At 45.3% G+C, this 25,489-nt stretch overlaps 1 protein-coding gene across 2 annotated transcripts in view; it reads right to left on the reverse strand.

The window, feature by feature from the left end:
• SHISA6 (shisa family member 6) overlaps positions 1–25,489 on the reverse strand; it is a 1,105,137-nt gene that overhangs the window by 765,636 nt on the left and 314,012 nt on the right. For both annotated transcript variants that reach the window (XM_086928730.1, XM_086928729.1), the window contains exons 4-5: positions 14,125–14,187; positions 9,122–9,217 (exon numbers count right to left, since the gene is read on the reverse strand). In XM_086928730.1, coding sequence (XP_086784856.1) covers positions 9,122–9,217; positions 14,125–14,187 — 159 coding nt within the window. The remainder of the gene's footprint in view (positions 1–9,121; positions 9,218–14,124; positions 14,188–25,489) is intronic.

Here is a 25,489-nt window from a genome sequence, read left to right on the forward strand (position 1 = left end):
GATAGCTTGATTCCAGTGGCATGGAGAACACGGGACTCTCATCTGAGCATACCCATCCCACTCGGGGTGACAAATGCAAAAACAACAGGTGATGGACAGAATGCAGAAAAATGTCATACATTCACCCCAGTACAGAGATCTGGGCCTAAATCCATCATTTTTTTGCTCACCATGCCATTCCAGTTTGAACCCAGCCATATGCAAATCAGTCTTGACCCTGTGCCCCATGGGAACAGTCCAGCCCGAACTGCCAAGCCAGTCCCTCCTTGGACTGGAAACAAGCATCCAAGGACCAGTTTCGGGCTTTCAGCCCTCTTCAGCCTGGATAGCTTGATTCCAGTGGCCAGGAGAGCACTGGACTCATGTCTGAGCATACCCGTCCCACTCGGGGTGACTAATGCAAAAACAACAGGTGATGGACAGAATACAGAACAATGTCATACATTCACCCCAGTACAGGGATCTGGGCCTAAATCCATAATTCTTTTGCTCAGCATGCCATTCCAGTTTGAACTCAGCCATATGCAAATCAGTCTTGGCCCTGTGCCCCATGGGTACAGTCCAGCCTGAACTGCCAAGTCAGGTCCTCCATGGACTGGAAATCAACATCCAAGGATCGGTTTCGAGCTTTCAGCCCTCATCAGGCTGATTTGCATATGGCCATGTCTGAACTGGGGTGGTGTGGAGTGCAAAATAATGATGGATTTATGCCCAGATCTCTGTACTGGGGTGAGTGTATGACATTGTTCTGCATTCTGTCCATCAACTGTTGTTTTTGCGCAAGACTAACAATTAAAGCACTGTGCTTCTGACCTGGCCCCTACTCTTCATACTCCACGAGACACCTGAAGTCAGTGGGAGCATAGGTGAGTTCAAATTTGCGCCTGTAGCTTTGGAGCTGTGGATTGGCAGCCCTTCTGTTGAGGAGTAAAATGCACTGGACAGTGACTTATAGAGCAGCTCGCCATCAATCACTTTCACTAATTTGACAATGACTGAGTGCAATCTTCTCATTCATGATGTCTTCGAGATATCTGACATATTATCAGCTCCGGCCAGAATGCCCTGCTAGGTATTGCCTTTTTGGCTTTAATCCCTGGAAGCTACCCCATTCTTGGACCCTTTATACTCCTGGGGTTAGAATGGACTGTGGTTCTCATCTATCCAAACTCCCGTGTTTAAACTCGAAATCTTCAGAGGAACTGTGATTATTATCACGACGCGGATACCGAGCAATATGGCTGATGCCCGGTGGAGCTGCCTTGACAGCTATAGAGGAGATCGTCTTTGGTTCACCCCCTCGGCCATCACCTACCCAGCCGGACATTGGGTACTGTTCTCTGTGTCTCACCGCTGTGTCTCCCTTCCTCCCACTCCCTCCGACCGTGTAACATTATCTTTTATATGTCGTTGTACTGTGTAACCCTGTAACTGATGTAACTTGTAACTCACCTATCCTCATGTTAAAGCGCTCTGATACCTCCGGGTCTAGCTAGCGCTATATAAAACTCTTCAAATAAATAAATAAATGATGATATTTGGGCGGAATCGGATTATACAATATGTGAAATCTCCCCTCCGAAGTTGGCTAATTTATTGCCTGGTGCCTTTGTTTCCGTGTAGAATTCTAATATAGCACTGAGTTTAAATTAGTTGTAGTCCCTCAACACCAGTTGATGGTGGACCTCTGAATGCCTTCTCTGAGGTGTGCAAGGTTCCGCTTGAACGCTACCAGCCCCTCCATGGGTCTTGAATAAATCTGCCAAAAAACATCAATATTGTACTCTTATTATCTGTGTTTTTCCTCCTACGGCTGTTGACACTAATGGCAATAAATGGTACTCATTTGCATGGGACACCTCCCGTGTTGAATGAGCCTCTCCCCCGTAGAATGCACCTGCAGTGAAGAGTGGCGCTTTTACTGCCAAGCTTTGCATTATGGGCGGTTCAATAGTGGAAGAATGTGTCCAGGTGGCTGAAAATGTAATGATGGCCGTCTTTCAGCAAGCACAGTGATAGGCAAGTGTAATTGGCTACACCAAGTGAGTCCAACACTGGCCAACAAGCACTATATCCTTGCCAGATTTTCATGATGTTCACATGGGGCTAATTTACAGGCAGTGAACCTTGCTGGGCATCATTGGTATAGTTAATACCTTTCACAAAAATCTGGTGCTGCTTCAGCTCTTGCGGACCAAAACTGGACATCCATGCATGATACAGTGACACATACGCAAGAAGTGTTACCCATCCAATATATTTAAGGGCATGAGAAGCGGGCTCATGCTTTACCTGCCTCTGTACGTGAATACATGAGATACAGTAGACCTCATAGGAGTTTGAAATTTCTCATTATCGTCCCTACCCAGCAAGCGTCAATGGGAAAACTGGGCACAGGGTACTCTCTCTCATCCCTCTGCAGGGTACCTGACTTCCAGCTCGGACCAGCCATCTTGTGCTATTTCAAGATATGGTGGCATCTGAATTCTAGATGCACAATCATTTGCTATATTACAGAGGACAACACTGCTTACTACCATGAATGACAGGCTTTCAAGAAGGAAAGCGGTCTCCCTCGAAAGATACCCATGCTTTCTGAGAGCGGCCTTCGTGGTCAGACTCCCACACAGAAAGCTCAGTTAGCATGCATTGGAACCAGAAAACGAATGTTCACACTGCTTTACCAATACAAATAACAAAATAACAAGTACACCCAACCTCATTATTTTCTCCTTTCACCTTAATGAAAACAAAGCAAGAAATGTAAACCTAGAATGGCGGAGGCAATGCTTACCGCTTGCAAGTATACAGGCCTTTTATTGATACACGCAGAGCATGCACAAGCCAACAATTGATTTTCAGATCATGTACTGGGAAGCTGGGCTTCTAAGTGTTTCAGATGTTCCTCTCACTTGACCTTCACCGTTGTTATCGCTTGCCCTTGACCAGGAAGAAAGCGCACAGTATACGTCAGTCCTATTGTATAGCAACTGCTGTGGAACTCATGTCAGCGCGGCTACATTTTTCTGTATCCAGTTACGTTTTTAGAAAAATTTGACCTTTAGTGATCTGGGGAGTCTGATCCTAACAAGCACTTCTTGTGATGTAGACAGAATGAGCACTGAGTGTGTAGATAGGTGAACACCTCCAACTCCAATGAAAAATGGAGAAAGGCACTAAAGCACGAAGTAAAAGCTGGCCTAGACATTTTGGGTAAAATAAATTGATACTTGTATAGCGCACTACTCACCCGCAAGGGTCTCAAGGCGCTTGTACGAATACCGCTGTGGAACTCATCCTGGCTTTCCCTGTGAGGCGTCCACTCCTGGGCACCCCCAAGGTGGAGGCCAGGCATCCTTAGCGACCTTAGGGTCGAAACAATATCACCAGGCAACTATCAGCTGAATTTTCTGGGGTGCGTACAATATCGACGATCAAAGCACGTAGCATGACTTCACTTTAGACTCAAATGTGTGCCCACTGCAAGATTGCACCAGAGAAGCTTTGCTTTTTATCCATTTCACACATGCTAACATATAGAAAAAAAGTACCCGCTGCCCACGTTTGCTTCCATTATGAATGTTAATCACATTTTACCACATTTCCTAAGAACTCTTTCATTCATTAATCAACGGATATGTGTTTGTATGCCTGTGAGGGTCCCTGCTTTCATGTATAAACTTGCTGTGCATCTCTTTATTTCATATCTATCTTTCTATCTATCTTTCTATCTATCTATCTATCTATCTATCTATCTATCTATCTATCTATCTATCTATCTATCTATCTATCTTTATCTATCTATCTATCTATCTATCTATCTATCTATCTATCTATCTATCTATCTATCTATCTATCTATCTATCTATCTATCTATCTATCTATCTCAATCGGTCTGTATATTGATCTGCCGGGCCATTCCTTTCTATCATCCATCAGTCTGTGTGTACATCTATCAATGTTTCTGTTTATCTGTGTGCCTGTTAGAAATGGGTAGTGTGGTGCAAAGCGGGCAGGCCAAACTCCTGAGGACATGTGTAAAGCATCCACGCAGTACACACAGACAACACACAAGGCACACCACAAAAAGAGACACAACACCAGTTTTGGTGAAAAAGAATAATTTTTGTATTGTTTCAAACCTACACAGGTAATCACATTTATCACTCTACTGCGCCAACTGGCGCCAGGGCAATATTTACAATGGGGATTATTTACAGGGCAGGGCCAATCGGGCCGCTGCCAGAACCATTGGGAAAGGATAATGGATGAAGGAAAAAGATAAGTCCATCAGTTGCAGTGCTGGAATAGAAAAACATAAAGCATTCTCAGTTGGCATAAGCCATTAGGCTTGAACTCTTCAGTTTGCACCTTAGGGGAAGCATCAACACATGGTGCATGGCATAACACTGGGCCTAGAAACCTTTCTTAGCATAAGCACCTCCAACTTGGGGCCTAAACTAGTAGCATGAACACATGTAACATGGGGGCCTATACCATCGGCATAAGCACATTGGCAGTCTATCAGCATATGACACCCTGGATCTAAACACATGAGGCCTAGACACACTAGATCCAGCGGAAACCGTGATTACCACAGCCTGGTATCAGGCAGTCATGTGAGGCACAAATCCTGAGCATGAGCGTGGGGCATAACTCCCCTCCCTACGTTAATGCACATCCTGCATAGTAACCCATAAGGCCTAAAACATCAGGCATACAACCACCAGCAGGGATCACTTTGTACCTAAACCTGGGGCCACAAGGCTGCATCATCAGTGTCAGTGTCCCATGCATATAGCACTACCGCCCTGGGACTCCTCAAATAGACTTTGTCCCCAACGTCGCCGGTTAGTTTATTGGTGCTAATGCGCTAGGAGGGAGCCCCTCTTCTGAACTCTGCAATTAAGAGTGCCCCACAATGTTGAAGCTGCCCGCTATCAACCAAGCAGGCAGGGGGGAATCCCACACGCCGGGATTCCCTTGTAGCGCTTTAGAATCCCGGCGCTGCAGACATCTACTCCTCTTCTCCTGGGCACAGTTGTAGCGCCTTGGCAGCAAGCAGAGCAAAGTCAATGCGAATAAGGCACTCTGGCAGCACCACAATGCAGCACACATGCAGGGGAATTGAAATATAGAGCTTTGACAGCACAGCGCTGCAAACCTCAGCTCCTCTTCCCCTGGCACCCTGAATATAGCGCTTACAATGTGCTCAGTCCCACCAGGGGCTTCAGGGATGACAGGTAGCGCTCCTCACCAGCAATGTGAATATAGCGCTCACGATGTGCTAGGTAGCTGCCACAGATTAAGGGTTCCACCTAAGGACATAGGGCCCACGCTCTTCTCTTCTCTCTGGCCATCTGCATATAGTGCTTGGGCAGTACAGCGCTAGAGTGCAGGCAGGGGGAGGGTACAGGCAGTCCACATGGACTGCTCACGAGGCGCTAGGTCCCACCAGCAGACTCAGGGACAACAGGTCTCGCTCCTCACCTCCTTCTGGGCGCAGCCAAAGGTGCTCCTTGGCAGTCAGTCAAAGCGCTCTCCTTTTCCAGGTGCTAGGGAGAAGTCAGGGCCCAGGTGTAGCACTCACAAGGCCCTAGGGCAGGAGAGCAGGCAGGCATGGCTAGTCCAGGTCAGCGGTCAGTGGGTGCTCATCAGTACAGGACAGCAGCTCCTTGGAACCAGCATCCCCTGTAACGTGGCACAGTGGCGTCACTAGGGGGGTGCGGGGGGTGCGGACCGCACCGGGTGTCACCCCATCTGGGGGTGACACCAATCTAGTTAGTTAGCCTGGCCACTAGCTGTTGAAGCGCACACCACCCCGCGCCACGCACTGTGCACCGCACCTCACCTGACCAGAGATCATGTATGTGAATGATCGTCACTGGTGGTGCGATGCGGATGCGCGCGGCGTGGCGTACACACAAGCTGGCACTGAATTGAGTGAGTGCAGAGACGAGAACAACTGCACATCGTCAGTAGTACCCACTGGGGGGGTCCGTTCCAACTGAGAGGTAGAGGCTTGGCTGGCTGCAGAGCGCACTGGTTTGCGGGCAGCGGGCGGCAGGTGCACCGGAATCATGTGCTCAGTTGGCTGGCACAGGCAGCACTAGTCAGAGCGCACCTTCAGTCTGTTACAGTGGGGCTCAAATTATATCATCTATGTTCTGTCCCCTGCCAGTAAATAATGTTTGCCGACCCGGAGGGCCGGTAGAGGGATGGTGCTGGAGCCTGTGTCTGACGGGAGTACAGGCAGAGTGAGGCTGCTGCTCATCGCAGCTGGACCGGTCTCTGCAGTACTAATGGGCCCCTTTTCGGTCTTGGTATGCAGACTCAAGCCTTAAAAAAATGGAGTAAAGTCAAGACAACACCCTCAGAGAATCAAAGAGCAGCAGGACCACTAATGTCAGTCATGCACAACAATTAAAAGTGCGGTCGTGACCAGTAAAAAACAGACCGGAGCAGGTGCCTCTGTGGAAGGAAGGTAGGCCCAAGAGAAGCGGGGAGTACAGAGGGTTGCTGGGATTTTTGGAACAGTTGAACTTACCCTGCGCAAGCTAAGGCTGAGTAAGAGCAGGTGCGTAGCCCTGTTTGCCAAAACATTTTCATTTTTCATAACGGATATTTAAAGGCAAGGTGACATTTTTCACAACTGTGTGAAAATGGCGCTTCATCTGTATTTGCAATTTGTAAAATGAATCAAAATTAACGTTTTCAGATCAAAACAAACAGTGCAACCTGGTGAGAGAGAGATGAGAGGGCTAGAGAGAGCGCATGAGAGAGGAGAGGGATAAAAAGAGGCAGAGACAGGAGAGGGATAAAAAAAGACAGGAGAGGGATAAAAGGATAGAGAGAGTGTGCAAGAGGGGGGATGGATAAAGACAGGAGAGGGCTAGAGAGTGAGTGTGAGAGAGGAGAGGGATAAAACTAGACAGCGAGAGGAGGAGGATAAAAGGATAGAGAGGAGAGGGATAGAGAGAGAGTGTGCGAGAGGGGGAGAGGGATAAAAAGAGACAGGAGAGGGATAAAAGGATAGAGAGGAGAGGCATAAAAGGATAGAGAGGAGAGGGATAGAGAGAGAGCGTGCGAGAGGGGGAGAGGGATAAAAAGAGACAGGAGAGGGATAAAAGGATAGAGAGGAGAGGCATAAAAGGATAGAGAGGAGAGGGATAGAGAGAGAGCGTGCGAGAGGGGGAGAGGGATAAAAAGAGACAGGAGAGGGATAAAAGGATAGAGAGGAGAGGGATAGAGAGAGTGAGCATGCGAGAGAGGGATAATGACAGGAGAGGGATAGAGAGCGAGCGCTTGAGAGAGAGGAGAGGGATAAAAAGAGACAGAGGAGAGGGATAAAAAGAGACAGGAGAGGGATAAAAGGATTGGAGAGGGATGAAAGGATAGAGAGGAGAGGGAAAGAGAGAGATCATGCGAGGGCAGAGGGGAATAAAGACAGAGCAGAGGTCTAGAGAGTGAGCGCGTGAGAGAGGAGAGGGATAAAAGGATAGAGAGGCGAGGGATAGCGAGAGAGAGTGTGCGAGAGGGAAGAGGAATAAAAAGAGGAGAAGGATAAAGAGAGAGGAGAGGAATAAAGAAAGAGCGATAAAGAGAGGGAGAGAGCGAGGGGCAGGGATAAAGACAGAAGACGGATAGAGAGCGTGTGAGAGAGAGAGGAGAAGGATAAAAAGAGAGAGAGAGGAGAGGGATAGATAGAGCGAGAGCATCGTGGTCACACACAGAGGAAAGCTTGCATTGTGAGATATAGTTGCCGTAGTAGTTTATTCAAAAGTTTATTCAAAAGACTGACGTGTTTCAATTGGAAGCAGGCAGAGGGTGAGATGGTGCAGGCAGGGGGTGAGATGGTGCAGGTGGAGGGGAGATGGTGCAGGCAGAGGGGACATGGTGCAGGCAGAGGGTGAGATGGTCCATCCGGTAAGTTGTGAGGGGGTGACACCATGAGTTACCCGCACCGGGTGACACCAGCCCTAGTGACGCCACTGACGTTGCACTCCTCCTGGGTCAGCAGCCTGAACTCCATCAGCAGGCTCTCACTGGCCCTGTGGACAGTGGAGGGGTACAGATGGGCTCAGGGGCCAGTACACAGGCCCATGCGGCGGCACCTCCTAGCAGAGTGTCCCTTCTCAATCCTATCCACCTTCAGTCTGAGCACATGGCATCTCTACTGCGCTACATATACAAGAAAGTCTGGAAGCTTCTAGAAGGTCCCTGGTAGTTCCAGCCTCAACTGTCACTGTGGAGAGTATAGAGCACCTTGTCACTTCAAATACTAGACCGCTAACCCACCTCAGTCAGGCAGACAGAAATGGCGCCCATTTTAAAAGTGACATATTACAAAGGTGCATTTCTACGATGCTGAAAATGACTCTGCGCACGCCATTGCGCAGCATGTATCACTGCATCTCGTACCACATGGCCTATACATTCCTCTACCATAGGGGAGATATAGGTGACTATACCATTGCACAGCATTAAACATTTGCATTTGAAAAATATTCACATGACATGTTGATTCCCACAAAAGCGGAAAAAATTTCAGGGAAAAAGGGCCAAGTCCAACAGTGCCCATCTCTATGGCTCTGCCTCTTTCGTATACTTGTTAATATGTATCTATCACATCAATATACCTGACTGTTTGCTTCTCAGTCCGCCTGCCAGTGAAACCACACAATTCCTTCTCTCTCCCCCCTATAAACCTCTATCCGTTTCATGAGCAGCGACCCGTTTTGTCTCTATTTGATAACCATCTGTGAAGCAGCAATAAAGGCTTGCCATAAAACATTCGAAACTTCAATCAGTTCATGGAATTATGAGTCTGCACAAAGGCTATACAGCACGTAAAACACAGCATTAGCATTGTCAAGCAGACCGCATCATGTTTGTTTTATTTGCTTGCCAAGTCAGTGGCCATGCCACACTGGTGGTCAGTAACACTTTTCGATCGGCAGCAGGCTTTCTGTCGAACAATATCACATCACACTGTCACCGGCTGCATTCCGATCTCAGCGCCTGAGCCAAGCTTCCAAGAACACTCGCGAGAAACCTCACACACACCAGATCAGTTTAGACAGCAACCACACTTAGGAGAAGGAAATGTTGTGCACTGTACCCTTCAGTTGTCCTCTTCCCAGTGTGACAAATCCAGAAGAGATGAAGTTATGCAGATCGGGTCCTCCGCCTCGATACATATCCTTGCCGTAGTGTCCTGGTGGAAAAGGCACATTCATTTATCAGTAGGGTCCAAATGACAGTCGCTTTCCCATGCGGTGAAATGTGGTAAAATTGTATGGAAAACAAGGTCTAAGGCATTTCATAGAGAAAGGGCTCTTCAGCTGCTCTGTGTTTTGTTGGAACATATGCGGATTATGTAGCAGTGTTCTGTATGATTAGCAATCTCATCACAGGCAGATTGCCGGTGAAAACTTGTTTAAATGTAAATGCCAGCATTTGTAAAGCGCACAGCTACCTCCGACGGAGGTGTCTCGGCGCTGGGGGCCATTGGGAAGATTAAGCAAGCTATTTCCCAGAGTCACATGGTGCTGGGCTAATTTACCACCAGAGCCGGGGAACCATGAACCCTATGGTCCAGAGTCAGGCATCCTGGCCGCTGCGCCACACCTCTGTTATTATAGGTGAACATTTTTGTTTATCTATAGTGTGTGCTGTGACAGAGACACTTATTAAATGCAAATGGGGAAAGGACGAATGTTCAAGAATTGCCAGATTATATATTTTTTGCCATTATTGTAGAAGACCTAATTAGGGTAATATTTTTTAACTTTCTCACTTTTACACCGGGTTCCAGGTGGTGCTAGTTGTTGAATGGGTTGGCTTCACTTTGCAGCTATGGTGGTGAAAACAGAAGTGAGGACAGATAAGTTCCTTGAATCATAAAGAATATCATGGCTATGAGTTCCCTCTAGTGTAGGAGATTGGTGCATTGTGGTATTGTATTTTCTTTCACAATTATGAGCTATTCCGGCAGACTGGTGAGATAATTTATCACATTAGTCAGCCAGTCATTCAAATACTTTAATTCGGTTGAATGCCATTAAAAAGATAAAGCTTCGAGAGACCAGAGTCAGATTATTTAGCGCCTCGATTGAACATTAGAGCACAGAGGCACCTTACACCAACAGGCTGAGTTAGCTGCGCAGTGAGAGGCCATTTTGCCTCAATAAAAGGCTGTTCTATTTTGCTTAGGATAATTTTATGAGTGAGTGGATCTAAACTATTGAATGGAAGAGAAGTTTCAATATAATATTGTGAATTTGTCATGTGATGCTCTAAGAGGAACAGAGCATAAGGCAGGCTTTTGGGTGCTTGTCGTTCGTCGATGATCAAGTTTGTCTATATTTTTCCCTTTGTTATCATGGTAGTAACCTGTGTTTGGCTAAAGAGCACAACAATTGAGAGAAACCTCTGAAGGAGCCATCGCACACTGATCTGCCATAGAGAATGCCTTTAATGGTTGGAGATTCACTCATTTACCCCACAGTGGCATCTCCTAAACATACCCTTCTTCAGGTCTGCACAAGATAGTATGTGCCTCGAAGTACGCCTATGAAATCTATCGACTCTAAGACTGTAAACGCGTGTGATATATGACCATCCATTTGCTGTTATTATTTAAAGCGCTCTCATCCCTCTCTGCTATAGAACCTGTTAAAGAATAATAAATGCAATTCGAACAGAGGGCTGAACCTGCCATTTTCCCTGCATTATGTATGTACAGAGCGCATCTCCAGGAATGCTTTCATGTGCTTGGTCTGTGAAGAGCATTTAAATTCACTATGCAGTTTTGATGCATTACAATTTGTGTTGTTTTCACTCCTAAATTTTTGATGCAGGAAGAAAGGCTTTCTGAATATTTGCAGCATATAAATCATGACTACAATATCAACTAAAGCAGTAAGGTAAACATGTATATGTAATTTATCTGGGGTTTTAAAAGGAATGCAGCAGTCTCATACTATAATTATCTTTTAAAAAAATCACGCACATGACGTTGGTTTATTAATCATCAGCAATTATGGAAACATCTATTCGACTTGGCCTGGTGATTTCACCCACCACCCCCTAAACAGGTATCTGACAAATGTGACAGAGAGAGCTACTTTTTAATTGAACGAACTAGTGAATTACAAGATAGAAGACATAGCTGAGTTACATGTTTTAAAAATGCACGGTAAAGGTACTTTTGAAAATTGGACAGGTGAAAATATCAGAAACAAGACAGACTGAGGACGTTCATGAGCAACAGGCTTCAGGCCTGTAGCTTGTCACTGAACTGTTGACAAAACACCATCAGCGACATACCTCACGAATACACTTTCATTTACAATACAGAATTACATAGCAAAAGCAGTTCCACAGAGCAGTTAGTCCACAGAGACAGGTACATGGGCGTGTAAACTGCGAACAAGACAGGCCATAATTAGAGAAAGCACAGACTGTCAAAAACCTGCGTGCAAAGCTCAACAGCACACTTAAAACAAAAAATATTTATTTTACCTGATGCTGCCTGCGAGACGTGGTGCTTGCCCAATCACGTCGCACAAGCATGGACTAAAGAGAGACTTTTCGGGGTGAGATCGCGATTAAAAGGTGGTTAGACCAGCAATCAAGGTGATACAAGGTACATTGGTGTACCTTATTTTGGCTTGCAGTAGGTTTTGTTTGCACAGAAACATGGTTAAGGTATCAAGTTACATGGAACATTCCAACGTAGTCTATCTTTCCACAGGTCGTTGTGACATCAATTCGGGGCCAAAGTGGTGTTTGCACCCGAATCTGGAGTACGACTTGTGTTATACTGCATTTTATCCTCACACATTTCACCAGGTTTACCCTGGTAGAATGTGTGCTGGAAAAATCTCAGTATTCCATATCGTACCCCAGTATAAGGTGCAATATTCAATATGTGGAGGTAATACCACACTAGGTAGATATCACACAGTGTGGTAACAGCTTTTACCAGATGGTCCATTACCTGCCCAAATATTGGGAAGCTTGTAATTTTCGACTTAAGTTGATAGATTTTTAGGAAGATACCCAGAGTGTGAGTGCATTAGGACTGCATCCACATTCCTAGGAGGATGAGTGTCTGGTTATGCGGTGAGATCCCTGAAAACTGAAGCAGACCACACAAAAATCATCAATTCCCTGCTCACTCATGCTACACACATATGTTAACCGGAATCCCAAATGATTTTACACCAGTGCAGGTATAAAAAATGTAAGTGTCTTAAAATAGGACACTCTGAGTCACAGATTCGAGATTTTTCGTTGGAGATCCATTTACTCCGATATAAAAGTATGCCAACGTGGTGGACTTTTTGCATCAGTAACTCTTAAGTAATGGTTAGAAAATGGATGAAAGAGGTAGTTTGGGTTTGTAATGCAAAAGAAATGTGGATCATTTTATTTAACTTTATTGGATTCTTAAAACTAGTGCAGGTGCTCGATGTTTAGAGAGAGGGAATGTGCTCAAACCTCACATATAGGGTGCAAGGGAAAAAAGTTTACATCAGGAAAATATATTCCCTGTGGTTAAAAAGAAATAGATTAATAAAAAATAAAATTAAGGCATTTAGTGAATTTTCTGCCAGGTCTCAGGAAGTAGACTTTGCATGTGTGTCAAACTGTTCCCCCATCCTTTGCAGTTACTCTATCAGCAGATGTTTACAGATGTTACACATTTGTATCCGGGGAACAGCTGTAAAGCTGCCAATCTAAGACTGAGAGTCCTGGTGTCTGGCTTGATAATAAACTCACTATGGACTGGCAACCCAAAAATCGTGCAGCAAGCTGCTAGGGCATTCTTAGAATGCTTAGGAAGGTGTTAGATCTTCTCGCCTTCCCTTAAGAAGCCTCATCATACAGGCCCTGATAAAGTCACACCTAGCCTAAGTGAACTCTCTGCATTTCGGATCTCATCCTTATGTGTTTGAAAGGTTTCAAGCAATTCTAAATGCAGCACCCACTTCCTCCTGAACACCCCGAGGCAATAGTCTGAAAAAAGGGCACAGGCTGAACTTCACTGGCTCCTTGTGGAGCAGTGGGTGCAGGTCAAGGCACTAGGGATTGTGCACAAAGCCCTCCACAACAAAGTCCCCCAGCTGTTACAACCTTTGACCACACCCAACATTCCTGGTAAGCCATTCAGATCATCCAATGCTCATCATCTGACAGCACCTAAAACTATCAGATCAAGATGGGGAGCCGTTCATGTGCTCAACTGGCTCGCAAACCATGGAATTCCTTACCGATCAGACTATGTCTAATGGACCTAGAACTATCTTTCAGAAATGCACTGAAAGCCTGGCTGTTGGTGAACTAGCCTTCTCCCAGCCCTGATGCAGATTCAGTTGGTGTCATGTTGTTTTTTTTAGCAATGGTAAGCCCCTGGGTAGCCAGGCACTCTACAAGTCCAACAGAATAGAATGGAATAGAGGAGATATTTTTCCTGAAAAGGAAATGCTTGAGGGACCCATGCCTATGAACATAAAAGCCTAGTGTTTCTAGCCTCCATGTCATTACGGGCACCATTTGCATACCTGGGCTTTTCACCTTCAAAGAAATGCTAGCAGGTGTGTTAGACCATTGGATGCAAAACCAAAACTGCCTTACCAATAATGCATTAGGCTTTCATGCCAAAACCCAGGACTGGAAAAAATGCCCAGTGAGTGAGAGGGAAACCCAGTAGGACACATACAGCACTCTGATACCCCAACTGTTTAACCAAAATGGGTCTAAAATCCCGACAAAAACCACATAACTGTTTCTACTGGTTTAAGAAACGTTTTTTCTCTCTGACCACTACTTCCCTGACTGAATACTACCCACTGACACAATGCCTTATTTATTTGCGGGGGAGACCCTAAAGGTTTTATCGCCAGGGAGGAGCTAGGCGATTTATCACTTATAAAAACAATTAGGGCTTCATGGACCAGTGCATTCCAGACCTGCTGATGTCAGCCCTCTCGTCCCAGGTCCAGCTGATGAAGACACATAGCGACAGGAGACGCACAGCACGGATAGAGAGAGCACAGAAGCGAGACGCCCAGCCACGGGGACACTTAATACAACAGGCCAACTTCCGGAGCCTACCTAGCACGTTAGCGTGTTGAGCTTTGTCCATGCTCACCGGTACGTCTGAGGACCGCCGAGCCACTGCAAAAGAGAAATGAACCCCAGGTTTGACATTAGACAGTAGCATTATGGCGTTGAACTTATCGTTGGAATACATACACAACACGATTTCCTGGTAAGCCTGGCGCGCTGGGCTTTCCAGGCGTGAATCCCAGCTGGGCAGCCTCGACCTTTCATCTTTCCCAGGAGGATGAAATGAGGGCAAATATAATTGGATAGTTCACCAGAGAAAATAAAATGTGCTTTTCAAATGCCTGATGGCTTTCCTAACTCCAGCCTTAATTGATCCAGTAACGAATGACTTATTTCTTAAATGTGGGTATAATAATGTGATTATGACACCCTTTAAAGAACATATGTATAGGAAACATCTCACCAATCGTCATATTTTATTTGGATATAATGCTGCTAGCTACATTACACTAAATAATAGTTCAAAGATAATCCTGACTTGGGGGTAAAAACAAAGGGTCATATGTTCCAGGAAATGGCGCAGTGCAATGCTGTGGTAAATTTTGCAGTGCTGTGCTGCGTCATTTCAAGAACACAGGGATGTGCTGTATTTATAAGAATACAATGCACGACTGTATTTTCCCTTGTGCTGGCGCTGAAAATAGCTGCCTTGTGTCATAGTGCAAGGGGGCCTGCGTTGCAGGGATGATTGCTTATGTGCAGTAAGGTTTTCCTTCCTGCACATATACAATCAATAATGGCGATTTGTTACTTCTATTTGTGCTGCATTCTGCAGCGCACAAAGAAGTAGCAAATAGCAATTTTTAATGTTTTTGTTTGGGTAGCAAATAACACCTTCCTGCACAAAAACAATTTATGGCGTTTTGCTCTTTCTATTCTGCAGCACACATAGAAAAAGCAGAAACGAGGAGAAATGAAAGTATTTCTCCTCATTGTGCCAATCTAACACCTGCTTTTGCATGGCATTAGTTTTTGGCACTGCCTCAGATTTACACATCCTTGTAAATCTGGGGAAGAACCTCATAGAGCAATGGGTGCTGGATGGAACACCCACAGCAACGCTCATGCCCCTGTCATGCAAATGCCTGAGTGAAAGGGTGCCATATTTGCAAAGCCACATCAAGCCATGCAAAGTAGTTTAAAACCGCTTTGTTAATATGGTGCAGGGCATTGCCCCGACAGAACGTCTAAAAAGTGACGATCCGGTAGCAGATTCACCATGTAATTTCCCAAAAGTTTCACCCGAATTAGGATTGCTATTAGCACTGATTTACTGGACTCCTGAGTTGTTTTCCCCTAAAAAATTCACAAGGAGAAACCTGTCAAAATGTGTGTGCTGAAAGAGTCTGAAAAGAGGCACAGCATGCAGTAATTTGGGGCAGTTTTACCGATACAGCACATTGTCCCACTCTGTACCACGATGCATCCCTAAGTGTGCGTGCCAGGGTCAGAGCGAAAAGTGCACCATAACACAACAAATATGCTGTTCTCAGTGCAGATACAAACCTGTGTCTGCACTGGGAACAGCACATTAGTGACAAGCGGACTTTTGTTTGAAGCCATTGAACAATCTTCACCCCAGAATCAGCTACTGGACCTGTCTTTGAAACGGGGGCAGAGATCACACCGCGCAGGCAGAGGCAGCGACTGTCTGTTCTTGACTGCAGCAGGATTGGTGTCTGGTCCCTGAGACCCCTTCCCCTTTTCCACGTGGCACTCTCTGGGAGTACACAGACTGTGCACAACCTTTATGTGGCACATAGTCAGCATCCCTCCTAGTGACATTTGTGAGCGTGTAATAGTCTGTAATTTGGCTTTGATGCAAATGAGGGTGTGCCCCTCCATGAGATTGCACTAGCTCATATTTAGCACTGGCACAATCTGTATTACAGAATGGGCAGCAAACATGTCTGTGGCTCCTTTTCTAATACCAAAGTGCATCAGAGGCACAAGAAGCCGCCAGTGGAATTTGTATAGCATGGTGCCCAAGGTGCAAGGTTCAAAACTGCATACTATGCCTCATTACACCCGCCACAACTCAGACTCCACACAGTGGCGTAGCAGGGTCAGGTGGTACCCAGTGCGGAAAATTTCATGTCATTCCCGGCTTGACAAAATGGCAAAAATATGTGCTTAAAACGCATAGGGGCAGATTATCAACAAATAGCAATATTTATCGCTAAGTAGGCTTAGCGGCAATTTTTTTATCGCCGCGCATCACGGGATTTTATCGCTGAGATAACGTGCTATTAGCAACGTTTATCTCAAAAGCAATAAAATTCCCGGTGATAGTGCCAAAATCCGGGAATATCGCTGAGAATACAGCGATATTCACGCATTATCGCTAACAGGGTCTTAGCCATTATATCCACCTCCCATTGGATATAATGGCTAAGAACTGGTCTGAGCAGGCGTTAGTTTTTAGAGATATCACGCTTAGCGCAAATATTTCCATCGCTACGCTTGCGTTGATAATAGGCGATAGCGATGTTAGTGACTGCTTTCAGTTGCTAACAGGTTGGGTACGCCCACTTTGCATGTCATTAGTGATAAATATCACTAACATGCAAAGCGGGCCCCAAACCGCTCGTTATCGCCTACAAACTGTCGCTAACTGCTGTTTGCGACAGCTTGCTAATAGGGCGATACAATTATCGCCCCTTAGCGGCTCAAAACGGCCGCTAAAGCGGCGATAATTTCCTATCACCCCCCTTGATAATATGCCCCATATTTTTGCCATTTTGTAACCCCCCTCAGTGATGACACCTGGGGTGAAACGCACCCACGTACCCTCCCTTCATACGCCACTGACTTTACATTTATTCCCTATGCTTGGAAATTCCTCCCACTTCAATATCGGTATTTCCACATGTAGTGCTGATGCCAGAAATCCATCGGCACTCATAATGAGACACTCATTGCGTTTGTTCTTTCTGAGTGTACATGTTAATTTAGATTTAGCAGAGATGAGCAGAGAGTTCATAAATATGGTGACTCTGGTGTTGAAAACTCCTTATTTGAGTTCACATTTCAGCTAAAGTCGCTTGTTAACATCCACAAAAACGTGTTTTTTAGCAAAAAACAGAGACATATGAAACTGCTTGACTGAAAGCACTTGACCCCAAATACCAAATGTATGAATGTTTTTTTATTTTTTTTATTTTGCTCGTCTATTATGTAGAATTCAACCTAGGTCAGGTGTTTACCATGCGATCTCTCCACCGATTCTGTACATGTTCATGCTATGCATAGGCGTGATCTGTCTTCGTAGGTATATTCCCCTTCCTGCCTGGCGTGGGAGCTAAGCATTGAATTATGCACACACATCTCACTGTCAGAAAAAAATGTAGACTGCTGCAAATTAAATCAGCTTTGCCTGGTTATCCTCAGATGTATATTATATCATGAAACATACACAGCGTGCAAAGATCCTGAAAACATTGCATCAAATGTGAAATAAATATGCAATAAATATGAAATGCTTTCTACACCGAGGACAGTAATTCAGTCACACGTCTGCTGCACCGGGTGCATCCACGGCCGCCCAAAGAATGTTTAATTTGAGGTAATTTGCTATTCATGGAGAAAAATATTTGTTTGTGATATCATTTCAAGCAAGAGGAATATTTGTAGCGCGCTCCCCAGTTATGACAATATAAACTCTTCTCCAGGGCAGTGCTATAAACCACGTGCCAAAGAAGAAAGTCCTGGCGTGTAACGCGGTGAGCCCCGGCTTCTATTGGTCTCCAGTGGGATTCTCGAAACCGAACGGCACGGGTGTTATGCCTGCTGGGACCAGTGGGAGTAGTGTATCTGCAGTGCACCAGGGAAGGAGTTCAACAGGAACCGGCATGGTGGTGTAGGGAGCAGAGCACTCTCCATAGGACTAGAAGCACGTTTCGATTACAATTACCTTCCTTCTTGAGTGATGACCCCAAAAACACCATGCACAGGAACACAAAAGTCCATTGTTTCTCGATTAAAAAACCCATATACTGAACAATAGACTTACACCAGGTTGTTTCTCAACAACGGACTCCCAACTATTGGATAAATGCACCTTCTACTCTTTCCCAAGGTTTTCACACACTTCCCCGAACAAACATACACTTTTTATCTGCATGGAACTCTTCTCTTGGGTCACACTCGCCTATCCAATCCAATCCTGACAGCCTTAGACCGCCATCAGTTACCAGCATGATTCCTTGTCCCAGGATGTGACTGAAGAAAAAACATTGGCCAAACATGGAGGCAGGATTTCTTCCTTTACCACTTCTCTGCGCGGGGGGGGGGGGGCGCCGTGGTGGACGAGCTCAGTTCGTCAGGGCCGCACCCGTTTTTGGAACATTCAGCACCGCGTGCGAACGTTCCAACGGCCGTGACGAGCTGAGCTCATCAGCAGCACCTATGAGGCTAGATCCACATGGGCTGCTAGATACCTATGATGCGATGAACCTGATTACTGTCCCACAGGCCCTACAAGACCATAATGGATTGTCAAATAAATCTCAAAACTGGGGTATCTCCTCTCTGCGAGACCAAACAGTGGTAACAGTGGTTGAGCGCCACTGATGCAAACAACTTCTTCGTATTGGGTATATCTCCCCTCTGTCAAGTATAGTCAGAGGCGGTGGTCAGTTGGCCTAACAATAGGCACATTTAGACAAACCTTTAAAACCATGCAAAAATGAATGGCAGCAATATGGAATTGCTTTAGTCTTCAAAAACTAAATCCCTGACTAAGGGCCTGATGTAGGTCGCCAATTACCGGTCGGTAATGAAAGAGGTAGCCGAGTGGATGACGACCAGCCGCCTGAAACTGAACTCTGACAAGACGGAGGTCCTCATCCTGGGCTCTTCCCCCTCCGCCTGGGACGACTCCTGGTGGCCTCCCGCCCTGGGCACCGCACCCAAACCGACAGACCATGCACGCAACCTGGGCTTCATCCTGGACTCCTCCCTCTCCATGACCAGGCAAGTCAACAACGTCTCCTCGGCGTGCTTCAACATCCTACGCATGCTACGGAAGATCTTCCGGTGGATCCCCACCGAGACCAGGAAGACCGTCACCCAGGCCCTCGTCACCAGCCGACTGGACTACGGCAACGCCCTCTACGCCGGAACCACCGCCAAGCTCCAGAAGAGACTCCAGCGGATCCAGAACGCCTCAGCCAGACTCATCCTCGACATCCCACGAACCAGCCACATCACCGGACATCTGAGAGACCTTCACTGGCTCCCCGTCAACAAAAGAATCACCTTCCGCCTCCTCACCCACGCACACAAAGCCCTACACGACCAAGGCCCGAGATACCTCAACAGCCGGATCAACTTCTACGCTCCCAAACGCCACCTCCGATCAGCCAACCACGCCCTCGCCGCCGTCCCCCGCATCCGAAGAGCGACCACAGGAGGAAGGTCCTTCTCCTACCTGGCCGCCAAGACCTGGAACTCCCTCCCTCCCGACCTGCGCCTGACCCAAGACCACCTCTCCTTCAGGAAGAAGCTGAAGACCTGGCTGTTCGAGCAGTAGCGGCACCCCCCCCCCCCAGCGCCTTGAGACCCTATGGGTATGTAGCGCGCTCTATAAGTGTCACTGATTGATTGATTGATTGATTTCGGCCATTACCGACCGGTATTTGGGATTTGACACGTAGGTAGGCTTAATTTACAGAATCGGTATATTTACCGATTCGGTAAATTTACTGATTCTGTAAAATACCGAATCGGTAAATTTACCGAATCGGAAAATACAGATGTAGTTGGCACTGAAAACAGTGCCACAGGCCATTACCGATTTGTTATTTACCATGTAATACTATTACATGGTAAATAACAAATTCCAGTGTACATGCACATCTGTGCATGTACACCTGTGCCATGTGGCACACAGACATGCCCTAAGGGCATGTCTGTGTGTCACATGGCACACAAGGCAAAATCAGGGGTGCAACAGGGTGTTAAAGTGACACCCTGCACCCTTGCAAAATCGGTAATTTTACCGAATCGGTATTTACCGATTCGGTAATTGACATTGATTCCTATGGGCCTGGGTAAATACCGATTTGGTAATTACCGAATCATACAGATCCGGTAAAAATTACCGATTTTTTACCTACATCTGATTTACCGAATCTAGAATACTGAATCAGTAAAATTCGGTATTCTAGAGTCGGTAAATCAGATTTACCTACATCTGCGCCCAAGTCTTTAAAGCGTAAGTAACAGTGATTATGTCTCTGCTCACGAATACCTTTCAATTCACCCACAACCTAGGAATTTCCACTTTCTCTCATTCTTTTGACTAATTCAGTAAATATGCTGGCCATTATTAATTTTTAAGCTGCTAGTGCATATCCCCCTATAGCTGCTTCATCGCCCAGATTTACGTCAATACCTGACCCATCCCATCTTGGAAGTCCTGATAGGGCTGGTGGCCTGGGTGTGAGTTGCCTCAGTGGCTTCACTCAGTGAGCCCACAGTACCCCTCCTACAACAACCGCACCCAAGGACCTGTGCCCTTGGCCCAGGGTGCCCTCTCCTACTGGCTCCTGGTTCCTCTGTGACTGAGCTGATGATTCTCACCTCAGAATCCAGGGCCATGTTCCTAGTCCCTTCAAAGACATTTAAAAAGCCACAAGTCACTCTTCAAATTGGTGCTCAATTACTGCAACTTGCTTCTCATTACCTTTGGAGAATCTGCCTCACAACTAGCCTACACTTCACCCACCAGGTGTGTTGGGCAGAGTATCAAGGGTGATGATTTACAAAATCTACACTGGAACTTCTGGCTGTCTATCAACTCCTAAATATTTCTATATGCTGGAAGCGATGAATACAATAAACACAAAGAACCCATTCTAGCATCAAATACGCAAATAGTGCCACCAACTCAATGCTCAGAGGATCCATAAACTGAAGGGCCTCCCATGGGTGGTCTTCTCATGGTCTTCAAATGTCTAAAGTCGGTGATCCTTCTGAACTAGCAATCAGAAATGCACGCAACAAGCATCGTTACTTAAACTACATTAATTCCCGCTCTCCTACCTTGTCTCGACCGCTTGATATATGGCAACCAAATGTTTAATGCATTGCTTTATAAAAAATAAAATGAAATAAGCGCTGCGTTGAGACTCATCGGTTGGTATCCTGCCCGCTTTAAGCACGTTCATTTAACCTGATTTAAGTCTAAGTTAGTGCTTTACTTTTAGGGAGTACAGCCCACAAAGAGAGGGCAGGGGTTGTCTCTTTCTATTATGACCAGTATTGTCTGCAAATAAAGCACTAACTCCAAGAAAGAGCAGGTTAAATTAATTCACTTTACACGTTGCGGGCGCATAAACCAGGCTTTGCCATGCGCCAGAATAGTTCATCATGGTATGGTCCCTGATGCTCATCTCCAGCGATGGAATAGATGCCACTGGTGATGTGATGTTTTCCATGTAAATGTTTCAGTTAATGTCTTACGCCGAAAGGGTAAACACTTTGCTCCAATTGATTCAGTGGATCTTGAGTGAAAATGTAAACCATTATATTAAAGTACTCCATGGAGCAACATTTCCTAGGTAGATGTAGTGATATCATTGATAGCTCTATATATGTATCTGGCCACAACTGACCTAACACAGTTTATCAGAACATTTTTTAGTTAAATAGTACAGTTTTTAGCACTTGGTCGGGCTTTATACACCACAGTCAAGGATGTCAGTTTCTGTTCATGTCACCTCACTTATTGAAATGCCATCAAGGTCCAAAGGCATGTTATGTCACGCCTTCTGATGTTCTGATGTGATGAATCAGCCCTGCAGCATTTAACGCTACCCCAGGCTTCTTGGACATCTTAAGACACACCTACGTTGAGGGAAAGTGGGTGTCTATTATCACCAAACAAAAATCAAATACGGAAGTGAATGTGTATTTTTTTTCAGAAAGTAGCACAAAAAATATATATATATAGCATTTCATTAAAATGATTTTTGCCGTTTAAAGTGACTTTAGACAATTATCGAAAGAAGCAACCAACTGACACCCTTACATGGACCTCTTACTTGAAGCTACACTTATAGCAATGAATAGTTTTCAGACGCTTCTAAAATCTCATGTTTTTTTTAATGACTGCCGACGGTTATTTTAAATTCTACATACACAACATGTAATACATGGTGGAAATTATGGGTATAGAAAGGAAAATGTACAAAGTAGCAACTAAAACTTGCACAAGAGATTTGAGTAACTGAGGCAGAACTGGTGCAAGTCTCATCTCGTTGAGCAGGGAGTTCTAGAGGCAGAGCTTGGCCTCAAAGAACGCTCAGACAGAGATCCCATCATCATGACATTTATGGGTATCAGATTGCAGAATGTCTTTTCTTCTGAACTCTGTGGGCCAGCCTGTGATCTTCAACTTATTAGTACGAATTATTTATAATGAGAGCAAGACCCTGTAAGTCATGCAGAAAGTTTCAAGGCTATCCAAGAGCGAAGAGGTTTATGTGACCTATTTATCCATTCCCTAATAGAAGTGCAACCCCTTTATCTATTACGGAGCTAACAGAGAAGCTTTAGTCTTCAAAGTGTTCATATTTTGCATTTTGTGACAAAATTGGGTTATTAGTTGAGGGGGTATGTTAACTCTACTCAAGCACCAACCACAATTACTGTCAGGGTGAACTACAAAAAGTTACTAAATTAACCTGTGTTTAACCCTCTAGCAGCTTGGCACAAAGTAGTCAGGCTTAACCTAGAGGTAATGTGTAAAGTATTTATGCAGCACTTAAACATTAATAAAGTATAAATACAACACAAGAATAATGCCTCACCAATTTAGAAAAATGGAGTAAAATTTACTAAATTATTTGACACCAAAAGGAAAATAATCTTATCAATAGAACCAGAGACATGCAATTTTAAAGATATGGTGCCGAAAAGCATAAAGCCCCACTCACGGTTATCTGGTCGTGCTATACCTGTGAAAGTCCCAAGTTCAAGCCCACAACATTGTAGCACTTGCCAGATATGGTAAAAGGTTAGTCTGACTGAAAAACTCCCTTTTCAAAGTTTGATGCGAAGAGTCCAGTTCGCCGGGGAAGAGGCCGCAAACAGAGCATCATGGATGGTCATTGCTGTAGCGCGTAGAGCAGATCAGGTGTCGCAGCCAGTTGGTTTTGTAGCACAAAGATCCTGTTGGGTGTCACCATCTTGCATTGCTGGTCGTTGCTGGCAGTTACTGTAGTGGGAAGAGTCAGTTCCACCAGAACTTTACTTTGGCAGCCATCACAGGTAGCGAAGGTCCCAAAATTCAAGGATTTCTCCTTTATCTTCAGAGGAGTGAAATGAAATATGAAATACCAGCATTTGTAAAGTGCACAGCTACCTCCGGAGAGGTGACCCAGCGCTGGGGACCGTCGGAAGATTAAGGAAGCTATTGCCCAGAGTCACATGGTGCTGGGCTAACCTGCCACCGGGGATCGAACCGTGAACCCTGTGGTCCAGAGTCAGGCACCTGCCACTGCGCCACACCTCTTCCACAGTGCGCACTTTTGTCAGCCAAGAGCCTAGGCCCTGGGGAGGTACCTCTTGGGAAACAGGGGAATCCCTCTAGCAGAAGCCAGTAGGGCTAAGGCAGGTCCAGGCAGGTCAGCTGGGCAGTTTCAGGGAGGCCTCCGGAGCGTGTTGTGTCCCTGTAGCTCAGGACAGGAATTCAGCCTGTCTAGAATGAAGGGTGTCTTCCTTTTCAGAGAGCAAGACATTCCTCAAGCAGTAGGGAAGTCCTTCATGCACATCCTAGATATAAGAGTGGACTAAGGAGCCACTCTGAGGGTCTTATTTTTATACCTGGTGTCTTCTTTAGAGTGGATGAAACTTCTGGAGTCCCCTCCCCCAAAAATGGTTCTGAAATTCCCTTCCTCCCTGCCCTGGTCCCAGGATGCCTGTGGTGACAAAAGGTGAAGTAGTTTGTGACTGTACTGAGGCAGCTCTTTTGAAATGTAAGTGGGGCTGTGCACAGCTTCACCCACCATCATGGCAGGATGGCCCATCCTGCCAACATCTAGCCCCCTTTTGTGTCACATCCGGGCGGAATACACAAAGGCCAACTGCCAAGTAAACCTAGGCATGTGACTCATGGTAAAGACTGCAGTCACTAAATGGTTTGGACAAGAAAACACCAACTTTCTTGAAGTGGCATTTTTGGATTTTTGTCTTGAATCCAACTTTACCATTAGACAGGATTCTAAATCACAAATATTTAGACATTAAACATGAAATTATCAACCTGCTGCGAACAAATGTTATTATGTATTAAATCTAATAAGGTAACCTAAAGTTATCCTATGGAGAGGTAGACCTCAAAGTAGTGGAAAATATTTAGGATGTTTTTTTCCTACCAGAGCATGTAAAACTTAAAAGTACATGACCAACGTTTTAAATACAATGCACTCTTTCATATGGGCTGATAAGGGCCTAGAGGTTTGGGCCTAGCAAAAGGTTTATTTTGCCAGATCTAATTACCAGTTTAGAAAGACACACATGTTGCTAAGGCAAGCCTGAGCCCTGTTTTAAAAAGCTAATTCATTAACTGGCACAATAGGTGCTGCAGGCCCAATAGTATAATTTAATTTACAGTCCCTTGTTCTTGTTAGTGAGTACAAGCATTTCAGCACTGGTTAACAGTGGTAACGTGCATAGAGTCCTAGAGCCAATGAAAACACATTTCCACAAACTAGACCGGAGCAGGCAAAAAGTATGGGGGAAGACCAACCTAAGGCTTACAGTCCTCACACATTCTGGTTGAGGTCTTTTAGATATAAGTAGAACAGATTTGCACTGTGTTTCGAGCCTCAATGTTCCAAGGCAATTTGAGTTTAGCATTAAAATACGTTGTCCCAGAGCTGCAGATTCCCCTGTAACATCACTCTTCAACGAAAAACAAGTGAAACCCTACTCACAAAGGAACCAGGGCCAACAATTATATCAAAAACAATGCTTCCAGTGGTATAATCAAAATGATATGAATTAAATATATAGCTCAATAGCGATAAACATTAATTGACAAGGATGGCAAAAAGAAATGTACGAACAATTATGTATATTTCTTTCATGTTTTTTACTTCATAGTGTAGACTTTGTTGAAATATGTCATACAGTTCAGTGCATACATAAACATAAACATAAACAGTACATTGCCGTATATTTGACCGTGATCGAGTTTTCCTAACTCTCACAGTCAGGTCTGACACGATTCAATATACCGGAAGGGCATAGGAGGGCCAGCCGTACACGGAAGGAGAGAGCTGTGAGACGCGACCGGGCTCCACAGAAGCGAGGCATTTTCCTCAACATAAAAATATACGGC

The sequence above is a fragment of the Lissotriton vulgaris genome, chromosome 7, assembly GCF_964263255.1.
Source record: "Lissotriton vulgaris chromosome 7, aLisVul1.2, whole genome shotgun sequence".
In the NCBI taxonomy this organism is placed as follows: Eukaryota; Metazoa; Chordata; class Amphibia; order Caudata; family Salamandridae; genus Lissotriton; species Lissotriton vulgaris.